The sequence below is a fragment of the Hippichthys cyanospilos genome, chromosome 22 (assembly GCF_059441005.1).
Source record: "Hippichthys cyanospilos isolate Australia breed blue-spotted pipefish chromosome 22, RoL_Hcya_1.0, whole genome shotgun sequence".
Lineage (NCBI taxonomy): Eukaryota > Metazoa > Chordata > Actinopteri > Syngnathiformes > Syngnathidae > Hippichthys > Hippichthys cyanospilos.
In genome coordinates, this window is record NC_142390.1 from 2880796 (window position 1) to 2908411 (window position 27616).

Sequence of the window (27616 nt, forward strand, 5' to 3'; positions counted from 1 at the left end):
GACGCATAAAGCATATTAAACTCGAGAAAAAGCAACAGAGCTGCAACAGAGAGGATGGATTTATTGAATGGTTTTATTTTAATGTTAATAGCTTCTAAATCTATTTTTTATCACCGCGTATCAACGTTTAAAATATTTAGTTGAGGTTTTTAAGGGTAATTTAATTTATTAATAAAATGCCGCAGGAAAGAATAAAACGCCTTTATTATTGTTGAACAGTAGGTATACAACAACAAAAAACTGGAAGCGCTGCTCCGATTTGTGCATATTAAATAAATATGAATATTAAATCTTAATCTCAATTTTTTCTTCAATATTCAATGGATTCAATATTAAAGATGACGAAAAAAGAGCTCAAGTTGCAAAATGGCTGGTAAAGCACCAAAATGCCCTCGCTACAATCCAGCCAAGAAGAAAGCTTTTAAACTATTATCACCATGACATTTAGTTTTATATTTACCAATAAAACCGCTCGAACAAGAGGAATGTATTAGCAAAGGTTTAAAAGTCGACTCAGAGGTTTATGAAGTACACATTATGGCATCCCCTATTATATATTTTTTAAAAGTGTTTTGTATTCACCATGCTTTAAGCTCATCCGCGAGATAGCATCTAATTTTCTAAGTTATATTAAACCGAAGGTTTTATTACATTACGATCCCAAGTGCCTTAACGGAACGTCTGTGGCTTGCTATAATCAAAATACGCCAAATAGCCTCCATTTTGTTGGTATTAGATGTGTTGCATGCGTTTGTGTATTTTGAAGTTGATTGTAGCGTGCAGAGAGGATTAATGGCTCCGCGGCGAATGTTTGTTTTGCCGGCTCATAAGTATTGATGGTGGCGGCGCTGACTCAAGCAGTTAGTCAGCACTCTCGCGGGGCGACTGACGCAGCCGCTGAAGAGATGCCTTGATTGTCAGCCAATAGCTTTTGTAAAGCGCTTTTTATCACAAGACGACACGGGTGAACCCTTAAATAACCATAAATAGGAACATAAATAAAAACAAAATCATTGGGCTTTGATTTTTTTTTTTCCTTGTTTCGGAGGGTTGCATGTAGGACATTAATACTTTTATTAAATTCTTAGGGAAGCATAGATCTGATGTTTTTGTTCAAACGTACTTGCAAATGCACAAACGTTTTAAACTCACTGCTGAAAACATGAATTCATTACTTTGAATTTCATGTAGGTAATATATGTTTTGTAAGTGTGGAAACACTGCCATGCAGTGGTCGCAGTTATCACTACAGTGCTCCTTTGGTAAGAATCAGTGAAGGGTGTCAGATACCCTCCATAAAAAAATGCATTTGATGAGAATGTTATGACTATTATTATTGTTATTACTATTTTAAAATCACAAGAATTCTCACCCATGGCACTGAAAGAGTTAAAAAGGCCAAAATGAAACCGAAATACTCCACTCAAAAGGTCAAATTCTTCACGTGGCCTCCCGAAAACGAACTTACGTGACCCTCAGAGTACACCAGAACCAGTTCAGTTCCTTCTAGGTCATTCAGTTTTTGCCAGACTTAACAGAAGTTAATTTAACTACATTGTTTACATGTATTATTTTTATAGAATTGTGTAGAAAGAGTTTTCGGATGCGCAATCAATGTGAATGAGCCCATAACAACGTCCCTCAGCTAATAAAAGCCCAACTGTCAACCAAAGGGAAACTAAAACGGCACTTCATGTTCTCGCTTGGCATGTGATTACTTGTGATGTGGCGAAGCGTCCCCCCCCCATCCCAAGCCCGGGGGTGAGTCTTGGTAAAAAAAAAAAAAAAATTGGTAATGCCGGTTCTTAATTAAAACGAGAGCGTCACAATGCGAGGGTTGTTTTGCATGCACATGGGGGGATCCCATTCCATCTTTATTGAATTTGCAAATCATGCCTTTGAAGTATATATGGAGACTCCTCATGTGATTCTCTCTCACTACGGCTTCGTCGAGGGTGGCAGGAAACTGCGCCGCTCGCTTTAAAACACTCGGGTGTCAAAGATGAGAGAGGTGATGGATGAGCCTGAGGATAGTGCTCCTTTTCTTGCGCGCCATCCTGCCACGCTCAAACTGATGGCCTTTCAGTCTTGTGGCGCATTACATAAAGACATGCAATTATACTTCATACGTGCGTTGTTTTTCTTTTTTCCCGCTTGAAGCTTCGGGTCTACTCGGGTCCCATCGGGGCTGGCGTTTTGCATCAATTGAAAGGATTACAGCGGCGCTGCCGAGCCTCCAGTCGGTCCCAGCGTGACGGGCCGATGCGGCGAGATTGTTAATTAAAGCCTCGCCGATTTCACTTAAAAGACTCGTCGCGGGACTGAAAGCCTCGCAGGAAAAAAAATGGAGGTTCTCTTAAAGGGATAGTGTGTAAGATTTAGGCCGTTTTTCATTACGGACAGCAGGGGGTGCTGCAGGTGCTGAATTTACCATCGTACGTAGCTATAACAAACATGGCCGCCTCCGGAGAAGTGCCACCCCCCATGTAATATCATTTCATGATAACTAGACCTATGAGTATTTTTCAAACATACCGTTGGTCGCATGACAAATTTAACTACTGTTGCACACAGGCCTCAAACTTATTCGACTTCATTCGATACCACACCAAAACACCTAAATGACCGAGAAGTCAACAAACTAGTCGTCGTGACAAGTTCAGTGAGTTTCCTCTAAAAGCAACTTCACACGGCATCGGCGTCAAACAGCCGTGGCAACGAATAATTCCCCGCTCATTATTGCGGATTCTCCCGGCTGGTTGGCTGATTTTCGATTCCTTTGAATGACATCCACATGTAGATTTCTGGGTTAGCCGGTATTCAAGTCTGAATAATGCATGTGAGCAACAAAGCAATAGGCAGATATTCATTTGATGGAATTCCTTTCGCCGCTACTTAGAGTCGGCGACGTTAACTCACTTTAAAAAATTGCGCCGTTGTGGATCGATGGGGTCGTCGCTCTCCCACAAGACGCTTTAAAGCCTCGTCCGACGCGCTAATTTAATCGGACGCGCGGATGAATGAACTGTCTTTGAGCGCCATTGATCGGAGTCGAACGGAACCAGAAGCGGAGGGAAGCGCTTCTCCGAAGGGAAAGTGATGACATGAAAGGGAGGGATGAGAATGGATCAGGAGGATGGGCGAGTACCCAAGTGATGACGTAGTCTGGAATCGGGGGACGGGGGGCCCTTGTCCTCCTGGGTCCCTTTGACGCCAGTCAAATCATGACGGCAAAAAGCTTCGCTGACTCCCTTCAATTCTGTTTCTTCTGCTTATTCAAAGTGCATTATATCAAATCGGGTACAAACGTTTTTCCATTAGTGATTCTTTTGGGCTGGTGTAGTATATAGGGGCGCATTATATCCGGGAGATTTTATGGAATTTAGAAAAATGAGAAGGACAAACTGGAGAGTGCCCACATTCAAAATCTCAGGTGGTCCGCGGTGATAGAAAGGTCGAGGACTAGAGGATCAAAACAGAGTAAAAAAAAAAAACACGAGCTATGATCTTGGTGTTCTTATTGAACCTCCATATTTGCATTCACAAAATGTGTGTCTAAAATCCTTTCATCCAGTCGCGGATGCATGAAGGCATATCAGGGGTTACGGAAGATTTTTAACGGGGTTTCTGCAGGTATCAGAAAACCGAATGTGATGCCATGATAGAAGGGGTAGATTTTTCCTTTAGAATTGAGAGCAAATTAATTGGAAAATGAAGCAAGGGCTTGACTATTTGATGACTCCTTTGCAAATGATTTGCACCAGAAGGCATAGGCTGAACCACTGCTTTAATATTATTTTATTTATATACATAAATCAAAACATGTGTTTCTATTTTACTCCTCATCTCTCATGAAAACCGTGTCCAACAAAAAAACGAACCCCTGGAGTAGTGTACTCAAGTGTGATTTTGGCCCCCATTGGATCTTCCAAAGAACCGAAGCGAATGTCTTTTGAAGCTAATCAACAAACCGCTTGAAGCACATCGTTAACCTAAGGCAAACTTCTCAAAGAAACTTTATTATAATTCAAGTGTGGAGCTTATAGCATTGCACTGTCTGCTTGAACAAATAGAGTGGAATCGGGGAGACGCGGGGGTGGGAAGAGGACACCAGACGCTCACTTGTTCCGCAATCAAGGAAGTAATTGGCGGGCCTTCATGCGATTACGAGCAATGAAGCTTTCGGAAATGTTTATATACAGCGGCTTGCGAAAATGTTCACACCCCTGGAACTTTTCCAAATGTCGCCCCGTGACAATGGGACTTCATTTAATAGTATTGAGCATACCACAAATACGGCAAGTATGAAACAGTAAATAAACAGTGTCCACACTTACCTGTTGCTTCTCATTTTGACTTATTTTCCAAAAGTCTAATTAAGAACTCCATTATTGAATGTACGTTTTAAAATATTGCTCTCCAAAGCCTCATTCGGGCTGACTCACTATTGAATCTACCTGAATGAGGCATCTATTTTTGAAAATGTTACAAGGAGGATGAGAGTGAGAATGAAATAGAAGCTAAAAAAGAAACATTTACATCCTCAGAACAATAGCGCATTCATAAAGTTCCACCCAATCGACACTTAAAGCACTATGCCAGGATGACCATCATCACAATTTTTACCTGAGAAACTTGCAAATTGCACTAAAAAAAGGATGACCAAAATAAAACGGTCCTACCTGGTGTCCAGAAGATGTGTTCATTCCCCCTGCAGCTTTTTTTTTTCAATCCAAGCGCAGCCGAGCAGCTTTTGCGCAGAACGCTTTCCAAAATGTGTTCCCGGAGAGCTGGAGGGGTGGACTGCGAGATGGCTGTTGCGGAAAAATGATCTCCGGGATGGGAGGAAGCAGTCTTCCTCGCCGCAAGACATCCAGAGCTGGTCTGAGACCTCTCAGCATCAAGGGTGCAGTAGTGCGTTGTGACCACAGGACGGCAGTATTGGACATCAAATCGCCATTGAGGAAAGCCGGCAAAATTTTGTAAAATTGGAAAAAGTGGATTAAAAATACAATAAAACGCTACACACTTAACCGCGCGATTATTGAAATACATCACATTTTTTATCTTAATGCACAAAGACCGTAAAACCAAAAATTTTGTCGAAAGTCAACCTGGACCTACCGAATGTTGTTTTTCTCCAATATTAATTTCAATATTGCTACCGAGTGAAACACGTTTGTATTAAAGTTACGATACATTTGATGCAGTAAACGATAGTTTGCGTTGTATTTGATTAAAATTACGACACATTTGATGAGGAATAGTATCGTTTAGACAAGCAGTATTCGTGTTACTGACAAGTAGGCAGATGCTCGGAATTATTGGTTTAAAACAAGCAACTTCGCTTGAAAGAAAAGTATAAACACATGCTTTTTATACAAAAGTATGAAAGATTGTAAAAGTACTACAAAAAAGTCGAAGGGCTGACCCTTGATGATAAATTTTGATCCTACGTCAGGATGTTTTTAACAGCGAGTTTTTGCTCCCGGAGTTTGCAGCATGTCACACATCGCTCATTTAGGTTTATTGGTGTTTACAATATTTACCTTATTCTTTTCTTGCTTTAAACTTCTTCACTGCTGCTTTTTGACAGTTTGACAAGGGACAGGCGAACATTTTACCCGGAATGGGTGTGCACCGTACCCCGAGTGCGGGCAGGTGTCATGATTTGCTCCATGCCCAGGTGAGTTAATGCAGCGAATAACATTTCAGGAAGCTATACAGTTCTGTGGCTGCGTACCAATTCACACATTTAACGCTTAGTTCCGCACTTTAAATAGCAGAAAAAGTCGTCTCCTCATTCTGTTTGGTAATTCGGACGTGACCACCTATAGGTTGATAGCGTGGATTTATTATACAGACGTTATATATATGATTTATTAGTCGTAAGGTATTTGTTTTTATGCGTAAATAGAGTACAGATATTTGCTTAAAAACCTAAGAAGTATAAAGTAGGCGGAAAAATACCCTTATATCTATGAAGTATTTTACAGCGGTCCCTCGTTTATCACTGGGTTATGTTCAAAAAATAACCGGCGATAGGCGAAATTAGCCAATTAGCCATTTTTATTTTTTCACAATTATTATACATGTTTTAAGCCTGTTGAAACTCTCACAATGCACTTTATACACTTTTCTCAGACGTGTTTTTAACACTCACATTTCTCTTTCGTTTAAACACTCCCACAGTTCAAACCTTTGTAAATTGGATGCATAAGAAAGTATCAATAGTACTAGTTAAAAATAGTAACACGTGTATTTCACTGATCGTGAACCTTTAGCAAATATTGACCATTTTGACTATAATTTAACATTAACATCTTTCGTTATCTGGGAATACACATACGGTGTAAACAAGAAAAGCAAAATCGCCCCCAAAAAAGTGAACCGCGTTATAGCGAGGGACCACTGTAGTCCGTTACGTGATACTTCTGGTTGGATTTTACTCTCATATGTGAGCCCTAGCGATCCTGGAAACCATTTTGACACCAATAGAATTGTTGTTTTCATATCCATTTATGACACAAAGCGGTGCGTTCACTGCTTTTCTTTTCGAGGATGTCGTCTCTATGGGAACCACCTTCATGGACACACAAAGCGTGGAGAATGAGGTTTTGGACAAGATTGGATTTTCAGCCAATCTACACCAGAACACACACACACCTACTTAAGTGCTTCCCTGACAAAATAAAACTGGTGAACCTTTGAAGAATGAAAAAAAAGCAAAAAACAAAAAAAACAACACACAGAGAATACAAATAAATCTGAAAATATGACTCATCGGGTAAATGGTACCTCCATGGAATAACGATGTTAGGGTATGATGGGTGTTTTCCATCAGCTCACTTTTACAGGAAATGACGCTCTCATCAGCTGCATGATGCGATGTGATTTCATCAAACAAACAATATCAGAAGAAAACAATTGGACGCAATTTGGAGCGCGGCCAGGCAGCCAGCTGCTTTTAGCCTTTTGCCTGTGATGAATCAGTAATAGGGGAGAGCCGGAAACTTGCAGGAGGCTCGGCTCAGTGGATTCGGCCCGCCGCCGCCGCCGCCGCCGCAGTGAAATGGATCATCAGCCCACGGCTCCATTTCTCAACTCATTTGCTCAACAGGGGCTCCATACTGAATCCCAAATACGAGCCCATGGCCTTGCCTGGGCTGTTTTATCACGTTCTATATGTTCTTTATTACGCCGCATCGTGAGCTGGAAAGGATACAACAAAACGAGCATTTATGCCTACATTTTAATAGAGTTTCTGCGGGTATATTCAGGATATCAAACTTGCTGTGACAGGCACAGTGCCGTTTGCTTTTCAAATTAAGAGCAAATTAATTAGAACATAACGCAATGTATTACTGTAAATAAAAAAATAAATAAAAAAGAGCGTTAGGACTTTAGATTTGCATTCGGAGCGGGATTTCTAGGCATGTTTAATTCAGCAACTCTGGAAGATAGATCATATCAAATCATCTGTTTTATTTCTGGCTCATATGTTATAAAACTGTCATAATGACATGTACATTCTTGGAAAACTTAAAGGCAACAAATATTTTCGAAAAGAGAACGCTAACTCATGTTCCAATCCATTTGCTCTCAATTTGAAATGTGTATCGTGAATGCCCTGTATCACAATAACAACTTGAAAGTCTAAAGGAGTTCTTTCTTCTTGTATTACACCCAAATGTGCATTATGCATTCCTTTCCAAAAAAAAACAAGACCTAACCTGTTCACCCCATCTGTTGACCCACAATCTGGAACAAGGTCAGAGGCAAACAGAGAATCGACCTTACACATGCTTAAATACCTTGCAAAGCTGAGAGCTCCCTAACGTGATGGATGGCCTCGAACGTCACAGAGAGAACAAAGTCATCGGTCATGGATGGAGGGTGACGGACTCGAGAGCGCGTCCCACGGCGCTATGTGCCGCTTCACGTTACATTATGCACCTTCGTCGTCCTGGCTCCCTTGTGGGGACTTCTTTCAAAGTGTCCAAGGGCCCCGAGACCTTCGGCTATCAGTATTATGGGCTGTCAAGGTGGAGAGTTCAAGGATAAAACACTCAAAGACTGATGGAGACGAATGCTCCTTTCGGATCAGGATTCCGATGATGTTATCTTTATTTATGTAGTTATCTTTTGCGTTTCAAAAAATAAATTCAAGATTGACCACGGCTTTTCGCCATTGAGACAAGGCCGAAATGCGTAGCAAAAATCGACATGATTGTTTTGAAGTTATACAGCGAGATTTTTAGCTGTTAGGCCCGCCTGCATGCAACTTTGGACGTATGAGCTTCCATCAGTTTTAAAATGCAAGGGGCCATTTAAAACGATCGGTTTACAAAGAAAAAAAAGGCGTTAGCTGGAGGATATGTTCACGCTTATTTAAATAACGGTATTCTGAGATGGGTGCATGTGTCAGTATTTACATCTTGAAGTCTTCTTGATGCGCCCCTGTGTAACTCAAGTGCTCAGAGAGGCGGCGTGGGAGGATGGGAGAGGATGCGGCGACGTGAATTTAAGATTCTCAGCTTTTCAAACATGAGCTAAGAGGCGAATAAAAGCCACGCAAGTTTGCTTATACTTCCCATCAATCAAAATGGTTACTGACAAGCAGAGTTTTGAACGTGAATCAAATTCGCCATACCGAGATACACAAACAAATACGGCGCGCCATTACTGCTGGTAAGCGGCCCGCTGTTTTATTCATTTATGGAAAGCTGGGTGCTGGCCTTCAGTGCTTATTGTGTGCAGATGGTGCCGCCGCCCTGCAATCAAACACAGAAGGTCATCAGTGTATTGCATTTCAAATAGCTAAATGGAATTATTACCGCCTTTGCCCATTTGTACGTTACATTTGAGATGATGTTGTTTAGTTTGTGGAGATTTAACTGCCTGCTGGTCCAAATGGAGCCCATATTGGTCACCATCAAACCTTATCCCTCAAGGTGTCCCTCAAGGTTCAATCTGAGGTTCCCTTCATTTCCATTCATCCACTTATTTTCTTACTGCTACAGTTTAGATTAACCAAGTTTGGTTGTCTTCTAAAAATAGCAGATTTGAACCATGTGAACTTGTGTTCTCACGTGGACTAACCATTATTGCACAGTAACGCACGCTGGGCGGCGTTTATATCTTTGCAACGCCAGAAAAAAATGACTGGGTCTGGCCAAGATATTACACCTCTCACGATGATGCAGTGCACTTCCGGAACATTCTGGCCCACAGCAGAATACATTTAGATCAAATGGCTAGTTTTAAATGTAGAACTTGAACTAGTGTTGATGTATTATTAGAATATTGCACTGATTTAGCATGGGATCTGATTAGAACATTTGGCAGTCATTTCTAAGAGGTGAAACAAGCATTTAAATTAAATCATATGCCGGCGACCTCTCTCATCAATCTTAGGTCGCAGGTGTGCCACTTCTAAGCACTCCCCCTGAGTATGCTGCTGTATTGAAGGGGGGCACTGATGCAGAGGCTGGAGGCTCGGCACAATAGCTGATTTGGCTGTATATCCTTCAGGTTGTTCATCGGCAGGTGGCAAGATAAACGTCTCGAGGTAACCCCTGGTGTCAGAGGTCATCAATCACGGCAACAGAAACCTATCTGTGCCAATTGTGGATTTTTGACACACACACTCTTCATTTTTTACTTAGTTATTGTGTTTGGTCCCTAGTCAGTTTTACCTTCCCAACGTTTTGAACTTGAAGTTTGATGCAACGTCCATGGAATATATTAATAGACGAACTGGATACATTTGCTAACTTTGGACATTACATTCACAGAGAAAAATATATTCCAAACCTGAGTAATAATTTACAGTTGTTATGCTGTACAGTTTGAAGTAAAACAGAAGAGGTGTATAAAGGGAGCCCTCTAGTGGTCAATCAAACAATGTGTCACCTTGTCTGCTAAAACAACTTGTGATCAGTCACTTCGCTAAAGTTACTTTTAGATGACTTGAACACACTTGCACGAGTGATTCTGCATGATTGATTTTTTAGAAGGGGAGTTAAAGGATAGGGGGTGTCATATGTGGTTGTTTCTTTTCTTTTTTTTTTTACAGTCTTGGAAGCCTGTGCGCGTCAACGCAACTCTAACTCAAGAGGCGTGGTCGACAGAAACTTAAACCAAGCACCGTCGCTCTAATTGGGTCACTCAGGAGATGTCACATTGAGCCCCGTTCCGATTGGCCGATCGGCTTGAGCGGGAGATGCTTCCAAGGGACCGTATGCAAATTCCCCTATTGAGACACGTAATTACCAGGGCCTAGCTGTTTAGGAGGGACAATTAGCGGTGATAGCGTTTCGACGATTTCACGACCAACGTTGTTTTGCTTTTTTTGGCGGCGAAAATAGCGGTAAGACGGGAGACATTTTCAGTGTTTGTTTTTGGGGGGTTTTTTTGCAGCGAAAATAGCGTTAAGACGGGAGATCTTTTCCGTTTTTACAATAAATGTGAATTTGGGTTCTCGAGAACACGTTGGTTTTTAGTCCGTTCAGCAGGCCTTACTTAACGCACTTGCTAACGGTCATCCTCGAGTCTCCCGCGCTAACTCCTATCATAGCTTATTTTATATCTACGAAGATTAAAAAAAAAAAATAGAATGCAATGCAAAAAAATTGATCAACCAATGCGCTCAGTTTCATGAGATTGGAGTAATGAGCTCGGACTGTCGTCGAAGTGCTGGTAATTGCAAATTGATAACGCTTTCGTCCCAGATTTTGTGAAGCTACTGTATAATGCTATTTTAGGCCATAGATGGCGTGTATTCATTTCTATTTATTCCGGTGGCTTTTAGCATGTTTTTTTTTAAACATGTTTTTAGCATACAGTGCAATCTTTTTGCTTGCTTTTAGCATGTTTTTGGCATTTGTCTTTATGTGTCAGGGTAGCCTGCTTGTGCAATATTTATGTCCGTGGGATATGTGCAAGACTGAGGTGCAAATTTTTGTGAGTGTATATTGCTTGCTGTCTTCTTGTGTTTTTCTCATGTTTGCAGCAGCTGCTGAGTCCAAGACAAATTTCCCCAAGAGGGACAATAAAAGTATATCGTATCGTCTATGCAATATTAACTAAAAATACTTTATGAAAGTGACAATTAAGTTTAAGTTAACTTCGTACCAAATGCAGCTTGTCTTAAGTTTTTTTGTTCTAACGTGATTTGTTTTCATCATCAGTCATGACATCCGCTATTCTTACCACCAAGTGATATTTTTATTTTGTATTGTCATACAGATTTGACCCTCAAAATCAACGTAAAAGTGTCTTGCACTTAAGGATATGGCGACTTCATCAAAAAGTGTACACAAGGTAAGACTGTAAGATATTAGTGAGAAAAAACGTTAGAAAAATGTTTCTTTTCAAAGGATATGGAGGATAACGACAGCGTTTTTGGAAATCGTCCGATCGATCAACAATCACCAAAGTCTACAGAGCCGTCTGTACCGCTGGAATGCGGTACATCGGACCCGGGACTAGCGACCCCGGTCAAAGAGGCCGCAGAGGATGAGCCCTGGTCGCCCACACACAACATGAGCGTTTTGCTCAAAGCCCTCGGTCCCGAGCTCCAAATGCGCGAGAAGAGCATAATGCTCTTCGGGCCAATCAAGGACGAATCGGAAATCTTGGCTGGCGCCAAAGACGACGACAACCCGACTGTGGAGCGGGTGAGAGCAAAAGTTACCAATACTACCACGAGTTCTACTCAAAGTGAATCCTGAAAACAAATACGTGTTTTCTTACAGTATGAAGCACCGGAGGAGGAGGTGGATGAGGACGGTGTGAGAAGGCCAAGCCGGAAGGACAAGAGTCTTCCAGTGCTGTGCAAAAAGTTCCTGGCCCACTACACGAATTATCCATCACATGGCGAGGCACACTACATTGACCTGGATGAAATGCAAGAAATACTGGGTGAGAACCAAATGTAATTACAGTGGTATGATCCGCCCGAGTCGATTTTCATGCGTGCGTGTTATCCAGGGGTGACGCGGCGGCGGCGCGTGTATGACATCTTGAATGTGCTGGAGTCGCTCAGGATGGTGGAACGCAATTGTAATACCAAATACATGTGGTATGGGTGGCTGAACCTGGAGGCCACCTTGCAGGAATACCGGCGTCAGGGCCGCCGGCTGGGCTACCACAAGGATTTTGCCGCCGAGAAGGAGGGCACCGACGGCGAGTATACTAGCCTAGGTAACAATGAACATGCCCCCCGTGTCACCCGCTGATAAGTGAGACCAATATTTTTTTTATTACTAGCCACCAGGGGGCAGCCTCAAAGTTCACAAAATGAGACAGAAGACGGTATCGATTTATTGTGAGACCAAACTGCTTTTTTACTCACAATCGGGGCACTCTCTCCTAGTAAACACAACATGCATGTAACTGTTGTGTCGGTGCAGTATTCTAACAATCCAAGTGCGTTTGATGATGAAAATATACTGGACTTATTTATAAACATGCAGGCATGTTCAGGCTGTGTTGAAGGTATGATGTTGCCTTTTTTACTATATTTACCTATTTTTTTACAATACAAACATGTACCACCTTTCTGCACGTATATCTGGTTTTACAAGCTGTGTGGCCGACACATGGATTTTCTGTTCAATTTCTGTTGGTGTGGACATTATCCCAGTTTTCAAATCTTGTTCATATGTTATCCGGAGCAGTGAAAGACAAGAAAGCAAAAGGCCTGCTCACCATTTGCCGAAGGTTCGTCATGCTTTTGCTAGTGTCCAGAACGCAGCCCGTCACCATGGAAATGGCGGTCAACATTGTCATCGAGCACACTCCGCGCTCCGCTTCCCTCAAGTACTACAGTGAGCAGCGCCAGCCCGCCGATGTGTTGTTTTATTTCCCACGAGAGCCAAACACACGTGCGTTTTGCAGGCAAGGCGCGTCGCCTCTATGATGCCGCTAACGTGCTAACAGGTCTGGGCCTCGTTGAGAAAATGCACATTCGAAGGGCACAATGCTGCAAGGTGGCTTTCCAGTGGCGAGAACTGCCTCCTGCTGGTACTGATTTCTCATATTGATCATCAAGCCGCCTTAAGCCACCTGACAAATGTGGATTGATCTTTTGATAGCGAGAGCGGCCAAGGTGGGACGCCGCATTACTACTGGCCCCATCTTCTGGCCGCCGGTCTACTGTCCGCCGAGCAGCTCGCGCCAAGTCGAGACAGGTGAGCGATGCTTCTTAAGAAACGTATTTTAGAAACGAGGATGAGGTCAGCACATGTTTTTCTTCCAAAGAGATTACACCTCAACCGCTGGATTTGTCCAAAAAGACAGGAGCCACCGAAGCAGTCTGTAAGCCGCAGATTGAAAAAGATGGGTGAGTTTGATCATTTGATTCGCATGTTTCTCAGGCTTATACCAAGTTTAAAACTTGAAGACAAGATAAAAGAAATAAAGCAAAGTGAAAGACATACAAAAAATTGGCGTAACTATGAAAATGAATGCTTTTTTTTTTTAAATGTTAGAGGATTTTGTTTTTAACTTCAGTCAGAACGTAGAGTCCACAACATGTTTTTTATGTTTACGTTTGAGACGTAGATTTGCTGTGGTGAAAAGTCCCCTGTTGTGAAAATGTTTTCTCTGCCAATATGATTTTGTCGTATAAGAGTTCTACTGTATTTAGTATTTTAATTTTCCAATACACCTCCTTCCTGTAAGCAAAATGAAACCATAACTCTGCTGATTTGACATTTGTCTGCAGGAAGCCGTTTGCTTCGTCCTCGCAGGCCGCACAGCAGCTCCCCACAGTGAAGCCCAAGCAGGCCACCTCCTCGGTCGTGAAGTGCGAGCAACTCCCCGGGGAAAACCGGAAGAGATTAAGCAAATCCGTGAAGGAAGTGCCGGCCAAGAAACGCCTCACAGACTTCAAGCTCGACGACCAGGTGGGATATTACATTTGCAATGCTGAAGAGCCAGTCATTATCAATTAATTTTTTGGAGCTTCATTTGAAATGGTCCAAATTTCAGCCTCTTGGGCCTAATTCTGCTTTCATTAGTTTTCTCCTTTGAAAAGTACAGTATGCCTTTCATTTGTACAAATATATTTTCGCACACAAAACGGTTCAAGAACTAAATATTGCAGGAAAGCTTTTATTTTGCTACAGGCATGCATTTTATTTCTGTTCTCTCTATTGAGGCCAGCACTGATCATCCTTTTTTCTATTTAACAACATTTTTATTCTCCTGAGACCCAGCCTAGTCACATCCACTGTCGTGTCCATTTTGTCTCAGCCAAGTAGCTCATCACAGGCTGAAAGCGTCACTGGCACCCAGGCGCCACACTGCGTCTGTCCACCAAACGATCCAGGTAAAGCTTCCGCAATACGAGCGCACGATGTGTTAAAAAACGGGTTACTAAGATTTATTTTCCACTTTTACAGCTCTGAACTTGCGGCCCCTGCTGCTGCTGCCCTGCGTAATGGTGCCTCCTAACGCCATCTTCAAGTACCCGATGCAGGGCGCCAACTTCCAGGTGAAGTTTAAACTCCCCGCCAATGTGACGGTGGTGACAGCGCCGCAGGGCCTTGGGCAACAGATTGGCCCGGCGCCGCCTGCCCTGTTGCCTGTCACGCCTCTAGAGGCTGGACAGGGCACTTCAGGGGAACCACGTCCTACAACCACACCTCCACCACAGGTAAGAAGACCTAAGTAAGTGCCCCCCCCCCTCAAAAAAAAATGCTCATCTTATTCTCTTTTTACAGACACCCCCCAAGCCAAAGGAGATCCCAGCACCTGCCTCCAATCATGGTTCGGAGCACCGTGGAGAGGGCCCAAAAACGAGGCTCCGCTCAAAGGATACTGGATGTTAGCCGACCACCCCGTCAGCAATGTTAAAACCTTACCGATCGTATTTGAAATTTGGATTAGTAAGTGTTGAAAAAAAAAAAAAGGGAAGCCACGTTCTGGGTGAAACAGTGCCCTCTAGCGGTAGGTTTTGGTGGTTTGGCGTTAAAATCTTACCAGTGTTATTCAAAGTGTTATTCAAAGTTAAGGAAAGAGATTAGTAAGCCTCCACGGTTACATAGTTCAGCTTTTGAATTTTACAAGAGTTGAACTACATCTTCCATAATTTTCAAATTGATAAGTGCTGAAAAAAAATTGGGAAGCCATGTTCTGGGTGAACAGTGCCCTCCTTTGGTAGATTTTTGCCACTACTTGATTTAAAGCCTTAAAAGTTTACTTTCGTTTTTATAATCATTTTTGGTTTTAAGATCTTACCAATGTCATTTAAATTTAAGGCACGAAATTGGTGAGCCTCCACATGCACATCGTTCAGCTTTTGAATTTTACCAGAGTTGAACTACATCTTCCATAATTTTCAAATTGATAAGTGCTGAAAAAAAATTGGGAAGCCATGTTCTGGGTGAACAGTACCCTCCTTTGGTAGATTTTTGCCACTACTTGATTTAAAGCCTTAAAAGTTTCGTTTTTATAATCATTTTTGGTTTTAAGATCTTACCAATGTCATTTAAATTTAAGGCACGAAATTGGTGAGCCTCCACATGCACATCAGCGTTTGAATTTGACCAGAGTTTAACTACATCTTCTATAGTCTTCAATTTGAGAAAGCCATGCTCTGGGTGAAACAGTGCCTTCCTGTGGTAGGTTTTTGCCACTACAATCAAAGCCGGAAAAGTTTACTTAATAATCGCACTTAATTTACACACTTAATGCATCGGTTTCGATACGCGCTTGTTTTGACGCACTTTTGTTTCGAGCTCTTCAAAACTGGTTTCATGAAACCTGACAATCTGAGCCCTTGACGTTCCTCTAATGACCCATACCTCAATAAATGTTATATTTCTGTGTTTCGTGGTATTTCTTTTAATATAATTACCTGGTTGGTCAACAGAAAGACTGTACCGCAGTACTTTTATTCACGATAGGATAACTGCTAAAATTTCGACAGTTCCTGAACACGCCAGTGCTACGTTCACAGTCCAGCCCCGCCCATATCGCCGTGGGTAAAAACGAGTACTGTGCTACGTCATTGAGACATTACTGCAAGGCACAGACGACGCTACGTAGTCCTTTGGAATTTTGTCATCTTTGCATCTGGAACTGCCTGCGTAGTTACATCTACTAACAAGGTATATTACTAAATGTATACCGTACGGTTTCTAAGTAAATATGCCGAGTTGTTTAACTTGAACGTTCGCAGGTACGTGTGGTTATTTATTGAAACTGACGGTTACTTTATATCTCGTTTTAACGTAATCTGCGTGAACGTAACAAAACGGTTCCCTTACTTTGCATTGCTTTCTGGACGTAAACATGCTGGATGCCGAAATACCTTTAAAATACTAGCACTGTTTTTATTTTATTTTTTAATTAAGAGTTCTATGCAGTGATTCTCGTACGTTTTACAAGGTGCTACAAGAAATCCTTACAATTTCAACGTGCCGTCACCTTGCTGTTTCAAACAGCCAAAAAGTTTGAAAATTAAAAAAATATATCTACTTAAACGATTGATGTAATTTCGCATCTAAAATTATTTTTACACTTGGGTGCCCCCCAAAAGTGCAAGCCCGGAGTAAACAAAAGTGAGAATTACATATGTACAATATACATACATCATCAGCTACCTTAAAGCTAATGATCAATGCAAAACGCCACAGAAGGGCTAACAAAACAAGTATCAATGTTGCAAACGAGTCATTTTAGAGTAAACTCTGGACTCTTTCTGTAGTCTATTATGCTCTTGAGTCAGCCCGGCATTGTGTTGATCCAGATGCGAGAAAGACAACAGCATCTGGCCTGATAATCGCATAGTAAGTCATGTCATCACATCAAATGGACACATTTCGGGGCGAGCGGGGCAGGGTCGATAATTACAGCCAGACGCGAGTGCCGCGGGATCAACAGAGTGATTGTGATGTCATGTTTCTTGAGGGTCTGCGGTCGAGCTCGCCCAGAGGCATTCCTTCGGGTATTGAGTCCAATTTATCCTGGCCTTTAGTCCCAGGTTGTGAGGATTAGAGGGTAGAAAGTTACTACACTCTGGTCTCATTCATGGAATTTTCCATTAGGGCTCATAATAGTTCATGTTGGAAAGTGAAATGGATGAAATTGCTAGAGGTGGGCAACTGACTTTTTTTTTTTCTGGTCCATCATTCTTCAGGCGCTGGTCTACCACTGTCTGCTTTTTTTCTGTATTTGTATTTACACTCAAAGTTAACACCATGTATGTGGTTCTACTGTCACTGCAACTGAAACACAACACAGTAATACAAGTGTAGCACAAAAACGACAAATCGTAAAAGGCTTGAACAATTTTCTGTGATTATATCATGCGTGTCAGCCACAATGCCGAACTGGGGCGGAGGCAACAAGTGCACGGCGTGCGGCGGCACCGTGTACCACGCTGAGGAGGTGCAGTGCGACGGCCAGAGCTTCCACAAGGGCTGCTTTCTCTGCAGTGAGTACCTATGAGATAACCGGGCCGGGCTGGGCCCAGCGCCTTTTGTGTGGGGGGCCCTTGTTTTGTTCCGCTGAGATCATGCCAGGGTGAATGCGGGGACTTGTGCCGACCAGCTCAGCTGGAAAGGCGCAGTCGTCACGCAGCGCTCGGTACCGGCCGGGAAACAAACGCGTTGGAGATTTTGCCTGGGAAAGTTTCACAAAGACGCCCCTTGTCACACCGGTCCCGATGAGTAAAATCACTCAAAGGCAAAACCCGAAATAAGACTAAAAAAGTTCAACTACTCGCTGTAAATAATAGTCCATTTGTGTGCATTTTTAGTGGTGTGCAGGAAAGGCCTGGACAGCACCACGGTGAGCATTCACGACCAGGAGATCTACTGCAAGTCGTGCTACGGCAAGAAGTACGGTCCAAAGGGCTACGGCTACGGCCAGGGGGCCGGCACGCTCAACATGGACCGAGGGGAGCGACTGGGAATCAAACCGGAGCAGTAAGACTTGTGGATTATTAAATAAGCGGCAAAAATGAGCAATATTTACCCGTCTCAGGTAAACAACATTCACAGGTCAGTTTGGCAAGATCACATGACTGCACACAAGTGAGCAGTGATTTGCAACTCTGATGTCATTCTTTGTTGATGGCAAGAGGCAAAATGGCCGCCCGCTGAGATGTTTTACTGTTTTTAGACTTGTGGGGCGCACAGAAAATATAACAAGTCAAGTTTTTGCATAGTAAAACCAATAACGGCCAACGTGTTTATCCGACCTTTAGGCGTCCATGGCTCATTAGTATCAAAGCGTTGTCTGATGTAACAAGCGACACCGGGCTCACAAAAGGATTCATTCATTCATTCATTCTCCCCTGTCCCCCAACAGGTCGCAGTGTCACAGGCCCACCACCAGCTCCAACCCATCCAAATTTGCCCAGAAGTTTGGAGGATCGGAAAAATGCGCTCGCTGTGGCGACTCGGTGTACGCCGCGGAGAAGATTATGGGCGCTGGCAAGGTGCCATTCCTACCCTAGATTCTAAGTTGAACCCTTAATATTTCTGCTTGTCGAAATCCAAAGAGTCATCCCGCTCGTTTTTGCCCCGCAGCTGTGGCACAAGAACTGCTTCCGCTGCGCCAAATGCGGCAAAAGCCTGGAGTCTACCACCCAGACGGAAAACGAAGGGGAAATCTACTGCAAAGGTGACATTTAAAACTTCTTTTCCCATGCACTAAAACACAACAAAATGGTCGACAGGCTTTCTTATTGACGTGGTGAAAAGCATCCTGAGCATCCCATGACTCCCTTGCGCTGCTATTCAACAATTTTACATACTTTTAACTCCTATTTTTCCTTTTGGTGATAAATGACTGCCTCTGACTTAACACACAAGTGATAAAAATAACCACGAGCTCCAACATTTCATTACTCAAACTTGAAATGTGATTTGTGAAGAATGTCTTTACGTCGGACAAACGAAGCAGTCACACGCATTTTGTTTTCCCGACTATCTCCATGTCAACCAAGCAAACAGGCCTACAAAAGGACACACAGAAAATGATTCAAGCCGAATATAAGTGCCCTTTTTATTCATCAACCGATTCGATTTGATAAGTATATTTGGTGCTTCAGCCATAATGAAGTTTACAAAATAAAAATTGCAAATTGCACACCTCCTCTCAACAAACTGGGTCAATTTCGCCCCAAAAAGTTGCTGCCAAATATGTATCTCCTTCAGTGCCATGCACGTGAGTTTTCATCTTTTAAAATAGCAAATAATAAAATCTCGTCAAATAATTTTTTTGTTTTATGAGACCCTTAACAACCCTAAGCACTAGACTTCTCTAATATTAAGGCAATTGAGCACTGTAATGCTAACTGTGACCGTTGAGTGGCAGTGTTGCCATACACGCAACGCATACTATAACAAACTCGTTATTCTAAGTAAGGAATAAAAATCAATTTTTCATATGATACCAACCATGTTTGCAATATTCTGCCAACCGTGAAAGATGAGTGAAACTTGTAAATATCGGAGCAGTGGTGTCAAACATACGAGCCAATTATGGCAAACAGGTTTAAACAGTTGCAATTGTAGGGCACGCAGAGATGAACAACTATTGACACTCCCACGGCCTCAAAATGTACAAAAATGTAAACAAATGACCAGAGATGGGAAATCCAGGTTCAGGAAGTAAACACCCCAGCAAGAGTTTGCATTTAGCCACAGGTGCTTCTAATCAACTTACCTGTCAAGTGAAGCCACATGCCAAACTGTGGCTTTTTTGTTGTTTTACTTTCTGAACCTGATTTTCCCATCCCTGCATTAAATCAATTATATAACCGAATACAAAACACTAATCATTTCAATGAGTACTTTTCAATGCAAAACTTTTACATCTGCGAACACACAGCAAAAGGAAATACCTGGCACAAACAAACAAACTAAAAGCCCACAAAGCAGCACAATATAACATTTGGCTGGCATGTTACCCACAGTCACAAGTTATTGCATCAACAAACAAATTTTGGCCATATTATCATAAATGAGAACAGTCTGAGAAAGAAAGTACAACTTACAGACACTCGTGGGCCACATTTCACAGAGAGACACAGCAACATGTGTGCCGAGGGCGGTGACGGCTCCCAAATGAAGCCACACCTTCCTTCCTCACCTAAAATCAAGTACCAACAGCGGCCAGAGTCAGCGCAAAAAAAAATGAAGCCAAACAAAGCATAAACGAATGAACATGTTTTTGATGCTTCTGTCACTAACTCACCTGAATCAAATCATTAGCTCGTCAGCAAACTCCGCAGGAGCTTGAAAACGATCCTAATCATTTGAATCAGGTGTGTTTAAGAGAGCAGGAAGGAAAACATGCGGGTCTGCGGACCTCGAGGACTGGAGTTTGAGACCCCTGGTTTAAACTGCCTGAGGCTGCAAGAATCTTTGTGTGTCATACATTCTAATACATTTTCCTTGCAGCTTGCTATGCCAAGAACTTTGGTCCAAAAGGATTTGGTTTCGGCCAAGGAGCGGGCGCCCTGGTCCATGCTGAGTGACACCACCAACCTCCTTAACGCACCACTCTATTATTTGTTTTCTTTAAATCTTACTCAAAATAAAGTACCCCACATAAAAGTTCACATTTGACTCTTTTATTATTAAAGCCATTAAAACTGAACCATGCCCGTATGTTGTACATCTGAAGCGGAGTTAAAGTGATGTGGGCAAGAGAGAGGCACTGGAAATGATATCTTATTTTACCGTGTATGTTTTCATATACTGTATATCCCTAGAACACATCTGCCTTTTTCCTTGAAAGATTTTTTTTTATGTCGATAGGCAAAAAAAAAAGGGCCCATCTTGCTTGATCACATTTCTGCTTTTAGAAAAAAAAAAAAATCTTTGCTTTACAATTTGTACATCCAGTGTTACAACAAACTGATAAATGACATTAAAAAATAATAATTAAAAAAAAAAAGATGAGTACAGTCCACAAGCATGGAACATAATACACATTGGAGGGATTCACTCGACACCGGATTTGAATGTTCATAAAAACATTTGCCAATACATAACACTGAGTATATACAGTGGCCTGGGAAAGGGGCGGGGCATCATACATGCAAGTGTGGGACACCAGTGCTGGACATCACTAAAAGCTAGAGTCACTTCATGTCCTTGTCATTTTGTCCCTCTCATAATGAATTAAAAAAACTACACTGACAAAGACAGGAAAAATAAAAATGAAGTTTCAGATTATTTATGTACACATTCTTTACACTCGCCTCACATACGGGAAAAGTAAACAACGGGGAAATAGGTGCCGCTGGGCCCTTTTGTTCAGTAACAGCCAAAAAAAAAAAAAAAAAAATCAGTGCAAGTTTGTTGGCAAAAAAAAAAGAAAAAAAATCATAAGACTTTACAGCTTTTTGATACAAACACATGGAATGAACCTTCCTGTCCTATAATCCATAATAAATACACCATCCAACAGCTACAGGTATACTCTTAATATAAAAAAAAAAACAAACAAACAATGGAGCATCTCTTTGATAAATACATATTCAATAAATATACCTGTGACACGTTTGATTTTTCTGTTAGGATATTTGCCGGTCCAGAACTCTTGATAAAAAGACATTCCCTTATGTGGAAATAAGAAGATGAATAAAGTGAGGAGGGGATACGGCAACTGCATCTCTACTGGTACCAGAGCTGCTTGGATTTTTGGGACCTTTTGTTGTCCATCTCCCTCTAATAGTGGTGACAGCATGCCAAACCTGTCCCATGTTTTTGCGTGATGGTCCCAAGGGGGGTTCTGATTCTCCAAACAAATGTGGACCCCCCCACCTTCCGCCGCTTTGTGGCTTCACACAAGCTGGTAGCCAGAACCTGACGTCTGGTCGTAGTCTATTGTGTACTGCGTGCTCCAGTCCACCGTCACCGGCCGGATAAGGCCGCAGCAGCGGACTTCGAAGAAGTCGATGAGGTTTCGGATGCACCCGTGGCTGCAAAAAAAAAAAAACATTCACTGCCATTGACGGCTATAAACGTCAAAGATACTTTATTATTATTATTTAATTAATTACTTATAGTACTTATGGCTTGGTAATCCATTACTTTGATACTTAATTAATTTAGTACCAGGCATTTTAGATCCTAGTTGAGTCAAAAACATAAATATCATAAAAACCAACAAATCAACTTATCAATCAATCCTTGTGTGTAATGTTTAATCAGGTTATAAATGAAGCACTTCTAAAATCAAGTGTACAGTGAAAAAAAAGAAATCCAATTCGATCAAACTTACTTGAAGGGGCTTTCGATGGACGTGGCTGTGACTTTAAAGTGCTTGTACCTCCGAGCGTTCATCCTCTCATTGGTGGTGATTCCTAGAGCGGCGATCTAGTGTGGAGGAAAAAGGAAGAAGAAAAAAAAATGCCGTGTCAGCAGATCATACCCAAGCGAGACGACGGAGAATTCCCACGAGGCGTCTGGACCTGGTAGAGCTGACACATGATGAGCACCACCACCCACATGAAGTGGAAGACGCTGTTGAGGAACATCCAGAACATCCACGGCGAGCAGGTGGCGATCTGGTTCAGGTAGATCCACAGGCCGTCTTTGGCGTAAGAGGTGCCGCAGTGGATCCTCCAGTCTGGACCGGTTGTAAACGCGCTTAGAACCTTTCACGGTGTCACTGAATTTGACGGGAGGAGGCACTCACAGGAAATGCAGCCGTACATCATCCAGCAGATCATGCACAGCAGGAAGAACAAGTAACCCATGAAGTAACGGTGGTTCCCGCTTCCTGCGGATAAGAAAGAAAGAAAAAAAAAACCTCACTTCCTGTTCTTGTTTTCAAAAGACTCAAGGATCAGCTCAAGAGGGGCAAGTGTAAAATGAGCGGCGACGTACCCACGCAGTTGCCCACCCAGGGGCAGTGGTGGTCGAACTTAGCGATGCACCGGTTGCACACGGCGCAGTGCTTGGACCTGATTGGCTTCCGTATCTGCACGGGGAGAAATGGACACGATACGCATCTTTGACGTCTGTGGTCGTCAATGAGTGTATGGTTTTATTTCTCCTTGAATACGGAGGGAAAAAAAAGTCATCCTGGCTTACCAAGCAAGTACTGCAGAAGATGCTGAGATCCAAGCTGCCCGTCTCGGCCAGCTCCACAATCGTCTGTGGAGGACGCAAGAAAGCACAATTCGGCGATCGGTGAAAAAGATGGCTGCACAAACCCAGTAATGAGGCCGGCTGCCGCGCTGCATTTCTTTTGCTTTCAAAATGACCCAAATTGGAACATGTACCTTTTTTTTCTGCTCTTCGGAGGCTTTGATGATGCCCGGGTCCGATTTCCACGATTTGCCAAAGTTGTAGAAGAGGGCCAGCGTGTTTATGAGGAATGGCACGTGCACCGTGGCGAAGGGGAGATGTGGCGGCTTAGCTTAAGGAACGCAGCCACACTCCAAATCAATTCATTTACAATGTGGAGGCGAGGTATGAAACAAAGCTTTTTTAGGACGTATAAATTAAAGCACAGCCCACTGTTACAATTGTCTAACTCATACAAAAGCAGTAAAATCCAATTTACAACCTTGTTTATGTCTGATTCAATAGAAGGAGGAGGAAGCTTTAACTTCTCGTCGCCACTAATTCCTCCCCTATAATTAGCCGGCGCAGCACACGCAAGCTAACTGCCGGCCGTCTGGTTGCCGCGAGAAGCCATCTGTCAATTTAAGAGCTCGGCGCAGGTTGGCGAACGTCACCCGAGTCCGTCGACAAACCCGAAAAGGATATCATTCCAGAACCAGTAGAACCAAGTGGTGTACATCCAAAACTTGGTGGCCAGATAGATTCCCAAAGGGAGGGCACTGTGCATGGAGTGGTCGAAGAAAGCCCTGGAAGGAAAAGGTGGGAACTCGGGTCAATTATTTGCAACATTTGCCGTCATTTCAATCAAATTTGAACGCTGGCATTAGTCTGGCCCAAACCTACTTGGAAAGGAACTGAACGGCCACCCAGACGCCCACGTACATGAGGCCCTTCATGAGCCAAGAGCTGATGTTGAGGTTGGCGATGAAGCCCACCAGCCAGATGACCAGGAAAGGCGTTCCCAGCATCACCTTCTGTCTTACCTCCTGCGGGGACACCACAAAATAAAGTACTAGGTGAAGAATTGAAAAGAAAATACCTCTTGATTATATTAAAAGACTGTTTGGAGTTTAAAAGAACATAATTATAATTCAATTAAACAAGCGTCTGAGAACTAAGGCCACCAAAAAAATCTGACAGAAACCTGTTTCTTTTTCATACTCGCGAATCGAAAAGAGCCGTGCCCACCTTGTCCATTTTGAGTCTTTTCAAATATGACGGGCTGTCGTAACCTTTGGCCTGCCGCGCTTCCTGCAAGTGATTGATCATCCACACGTTCTTCCTTTGCTTGGCGAGATCGAGCGGCGTTTCCCCCTTCAACATACGGCATGCAAATTGAGCCTCGCAGCCGCGGCCAACTCGCGCGGGACCATCTTAGTACCTTGATGTTCTGCGCGTCAACGTTGGCGTTGGCGTCCAGCAGCAGGCTGATGACGGTGGTGTTGCCGGCTAGCACGGCCCAATGCAGCGCCGTGTTCTTGTGGTACTTGTCGCCCAGGTTCACCGACACGTTAAAGGTGAGTAGCAGCCGGGTAGGGTCCACACTACGAAATTACGTAGGTTCGTATGAGACAACACTGTGTAGTAGTGCCAATTGACAATTATAGACGTCAAAGCTCTATTAATCAATTTTAGATAAGCCGACGCGTGTGTTTGTGCACCTGTGCGTCCGGTATGCCGCCCACATGAGGGGAGTCATGCCATTCTGGTCCATCATGTCCACATCCTGTCATGCATTTGATGCAAGAATACAAACAAACAACAAAAGATGGAAACATGAAGATTAATGGAATGTCTCCCTCCGGTGGAGAAGAGAGGCACAAGCCAATTGTAAAAATCCTGCTTTTTATTCCTGTGAGAAAACCCCAGATTTGAGAATCACAATTATTTAGTATTATCCACATCTGACCTGTCCCTTAGCGATAAGGTAGGCAACAATGGAAGTGTGGCCAAACTGGGCGGCCAAGTGGACGCAGCTGCAGCCCTCGCCGTCAATCAAGGATGGGTCGGCGCCATATTTCATCAGCTGCACCACCATGGATAAGTGACCTTGTCTGGAAGACAAAAAAGGAATCAAACATAATTCACCGGAGTCAAAATTACAATATGTTTGGGTGCTGAGCGGGTCAGATAGCTAGCTGGCTAGCTAGCTAGCTGATGGTTGGTTTTTGGATGGATGGATCACAATTAGACCGATGGAAAGCTAGATAGATTTTATTTTGTATCTCATTTCAAATTAAAGTTAAACAAAAAAACAAACAGAAGGCAGACACTGCCAAATATACTTACTGCCCCCCCCCCCCCCCCCCCCCCCCCCCCCCCCCCAGTCATGCAGACGAAGACGAGGACTATGGGGGGTTTTAAAGGTCAATGGAAGGTGGAGGACAAACAATCAATAATTCACATACTGAACACAAAGGCATAACAAACCTGGTGGCCCAGTGCAGCGGTGTGGAGTTGAGGTCTCCTCCGAGCTGGTCCACTATGGCCCCCTTTGATATGTAATACCTGAGGAAAAAGTATTCTTAGCGCCTAGCGCCTCATTATAAAGAACAGCAGAAAGAGGCAGACTCACTTGACCAAATCTACCCTGTTGTTAATGGCGGCCCAATGGAGGAGCGTTACATTTTCCTTGTCTGGCTGCCGGACGTCGAATCCGGCCTCCACCAACTCCCTGCATCGCTCGAAGATGCCGTACCTGGGGAAGATCAAGTATCGTTAGGGCGAATTGATGAATTAACCCCATAAAGTTTTATTTGCACTCACTGCGTGGCTTTAACGATGTCCCATGTGCTGTAGTCGTCCACGTGGTTCTTGCGGCTGACGTTCTCATTGTAGCCGTGGTTGAAGTGGCTCTGAGGCTTGATTTCCTAAAGTGTTTGCATTAGCAACAAAGCTATAAAATGTGCATGATGCCACTTTTGGGATGGAAAAAAAAAAGATTGGTGCAATTCCAAAATGTGGCATTCGAGGCCTCTTTTTTAAAATTTGGATTTAAAGATTGACAGAAAGTGTTGACGTTCAGACTTGGGGCACGCAGCGACACCTTGTCAACCAGATCTGCCACGTAGCTGTGGTTTCTTCAGCCTAATTCCACCAAGTTAATATATTTGGCACTGCAGCGATAAATGATCACAATGAAGTGTTGTCCTCCTTCCGTTTTAGAACCACATTTTTTTTGGGTGGGGTTTATGGTACTTATATACCATTTGAGGGGCATGACATCCCTTTGTTGTATTAGTCTGTGCCTGGTTGACAAAACCAGGAAGTTATTATGTCATTATTACACATAATCAAAAAGAAAAAGCTAAGAGGAACTAGTTGTATTGTAATCTTAGATGCTCTGTTATGTGTACTTTTATGCACAAATCATTCTCTTGTGTATACATTGATATTATAACTGTGCGCCCCTGTCTTGGCCAAATGGCAAACAAACAAAAGACACCTCTCTTTGTGTCAAAAGTTAATCTTTGATTCAAAGAAGAGTTTGTTTGATGAGCCAATGCTAAGTCATTGCAGGTACTTCAATAGACTCACTGACACCCCTTTCAAATTGAGGGGGGGGGGGGGTCAAATAAACAAGTAGTACATATATCAACAAGCAACAATTAGGAAAGTGTAAATAACACAATGATCGCGTTTTGGTTCGAGAAAAATATGGCTTTGAAATCAAATTGCGCAGCGGCTATCATGTTCGATATTTTACTTTGATGGACGGCGTGGGATTGGTGCGTTTAAGTGCAAGTGTTTGACGACGCATGATAAAAAAGAAAAAAAATGCATGCAACATCTTGTCATAAAGGGTGGGCTTTTTAATGCTTGAAACATATATATCCCAACTAGCCCTGTCAATGTAGCTCCCGAGCTACTGACGTTCGACTGAGGATGTACGTTTTTTCCTAACGACACTTAAACGCACCGCTTAGAATACGCGATAGCGGTCGTCCATTTGTCACAAATTAAAAAACAAATCGAGGAAACAGTTACTTTCACGTAAAAACATGAGCATCTACTGTGTGCACGAGTAATGCAGCAGGAGGGGTGTGTGTGTGAGGAGGGGGGGCTATCGTTAGCGCATTTAGCATCGGTAGCAGCCTGACCCCCCCCCCCCCCCAAGCTTTAATGCAGGGGGCATTGGTTCTTCGTGGGGGACACGATAAAATAAAAAGAACATCCGTGTCGATGTACAACATTTAATTTAGGAATGTGCTTGATCGTACGCGCCCGAGAGACAAGCGTGCGAAACGTACCTCTGGATGGAGAATAGGGACGCAGCCAGCTTCTTTCTCATACTCCTCCATGACATCAGCCATCTTGGTGGTGAGGCCCGCAGTGCATTGTGGGACAAGGGAGGCTGCAAAGGGGGCATGAGATGTGCGGGAAGGGCGGGGCTGTCAAAAAAAACAAACGTATTGTTTAATGTCATTTGAATCTATAATAGTGTCATTTATCAACTGAAATAATTTCCATATACTGCATGAATAAATTAATACCGCTCTGATACTGGA

General features: G+C 43.0%; 3 protein-coding genes across 8 annotated transcripts; 2 read left to right on the forward strand and 1 right to left on the reverse strand.

The window, feature by feature from the left end:
* The first annotated feature begins 10272 nt into the window (after positions 1–10272).
* e2f7 (E2F transcription factor 7) lies at positions 10273–15839 on the forward strand. Of its 5 annotated transcripts, none has more exons than XM_088405780.1 (13): positions 10273–10372; positions 11251–11325; positions 11382–11681; positions 11760–11925; positions 11995–12207; positions 12681–12833; positions 12904–13029; positions 13101–13196; positions 13267–13348; positions 13733–13913; positions 14263–14338; positions 14412–14665; positions 14733–15839. In XM_088405780.1, exons 2-13 carry the CDS (start codon positions 11296–11298, stop codon positions 14838–14840), a joined length of 1785 nt encoding a protein of 594 aa, XP_088261906.1. In that variant the 5' UTR covers positions 10273–10372; positions 11251–11295; the 3' UTR covers positions 14841–15839. The 5 variants fall into 5 exon arrangements, with proteins under 5 accessions (XP_088261906.1, XP_088261910.1, XP_088261911.1 ...); XM_088405784.1 differs by having other exon boundaries at positions 12684–12833; XM_088405785.1 differs by having other exon boundaries at positions 11995–12189; positions 12684–12833.
* A 141-nt stretch (positions 15840–15980) lies between these two features.
* csrp2 (cysteine and glycine-rich protein 2) lies at positions 15981–20587 on the forward strand. Of its 2 annotated transcripts, none has more exons than XM_088406321.1 (6): positions 15981–16121; positions 17333–17449; positions 17774–17942; positions 18328–18457; positions 18549–18642; positions 20427–20587. In XM_088406321.1, exons 2-6 carry the CDS (start codon positions 17338–17340, stop codon positions 20501–20503), a joined length of 582 nt encoding a protein of 193 aa, XP_088262447.1. In that variant the 5' UTR covers positions 15981–16121; positions 17333–17337; the 3' UTR covers positions 20504–20587. The 2 variants fall into 2 exon arrangements, with proteins under 2 accessions (XP_088262447.1, XP_088262448.1); XM_088406322.1 differs by lacking the exon at positions 15981–16121 and adding an exon at positions 16133–16192.
* zdhhc17 (zDHHC palmitoyltransferase 17) lies at positions 20584–27498 on the reverse strand. The gene is made up of 17 exons (XM_088406320.1): positions 27359–27498; positions 25875–25978; positions 25684–25806; positions 25539–25616; positions 25018–25162; positions 24770–24834; positions 24490–24652; positions 24297–24422; positions 23952–24094; positions 23752–23854; positions 23264–23386; positions 23073–23135; positions 22866–22959; positions 22675–22758; positions 22448–22605; positions 22258–22352; positions 20584–21955 (listed from the first exon to the last, which is right to left on the reverse strand). Exons 1-17 carry the CDS (start codon positions 27419–27421, stop codon positions 21817–21819), a joined length of 1869 nt encoding a protein of 622 aa, XP_088262446.1. The 5' UTR covers positions 27422–27498; the 3' UTR covers positions 20584–21816.
* Positions 27499–27616: the final 118 nt, after the last annotated feature.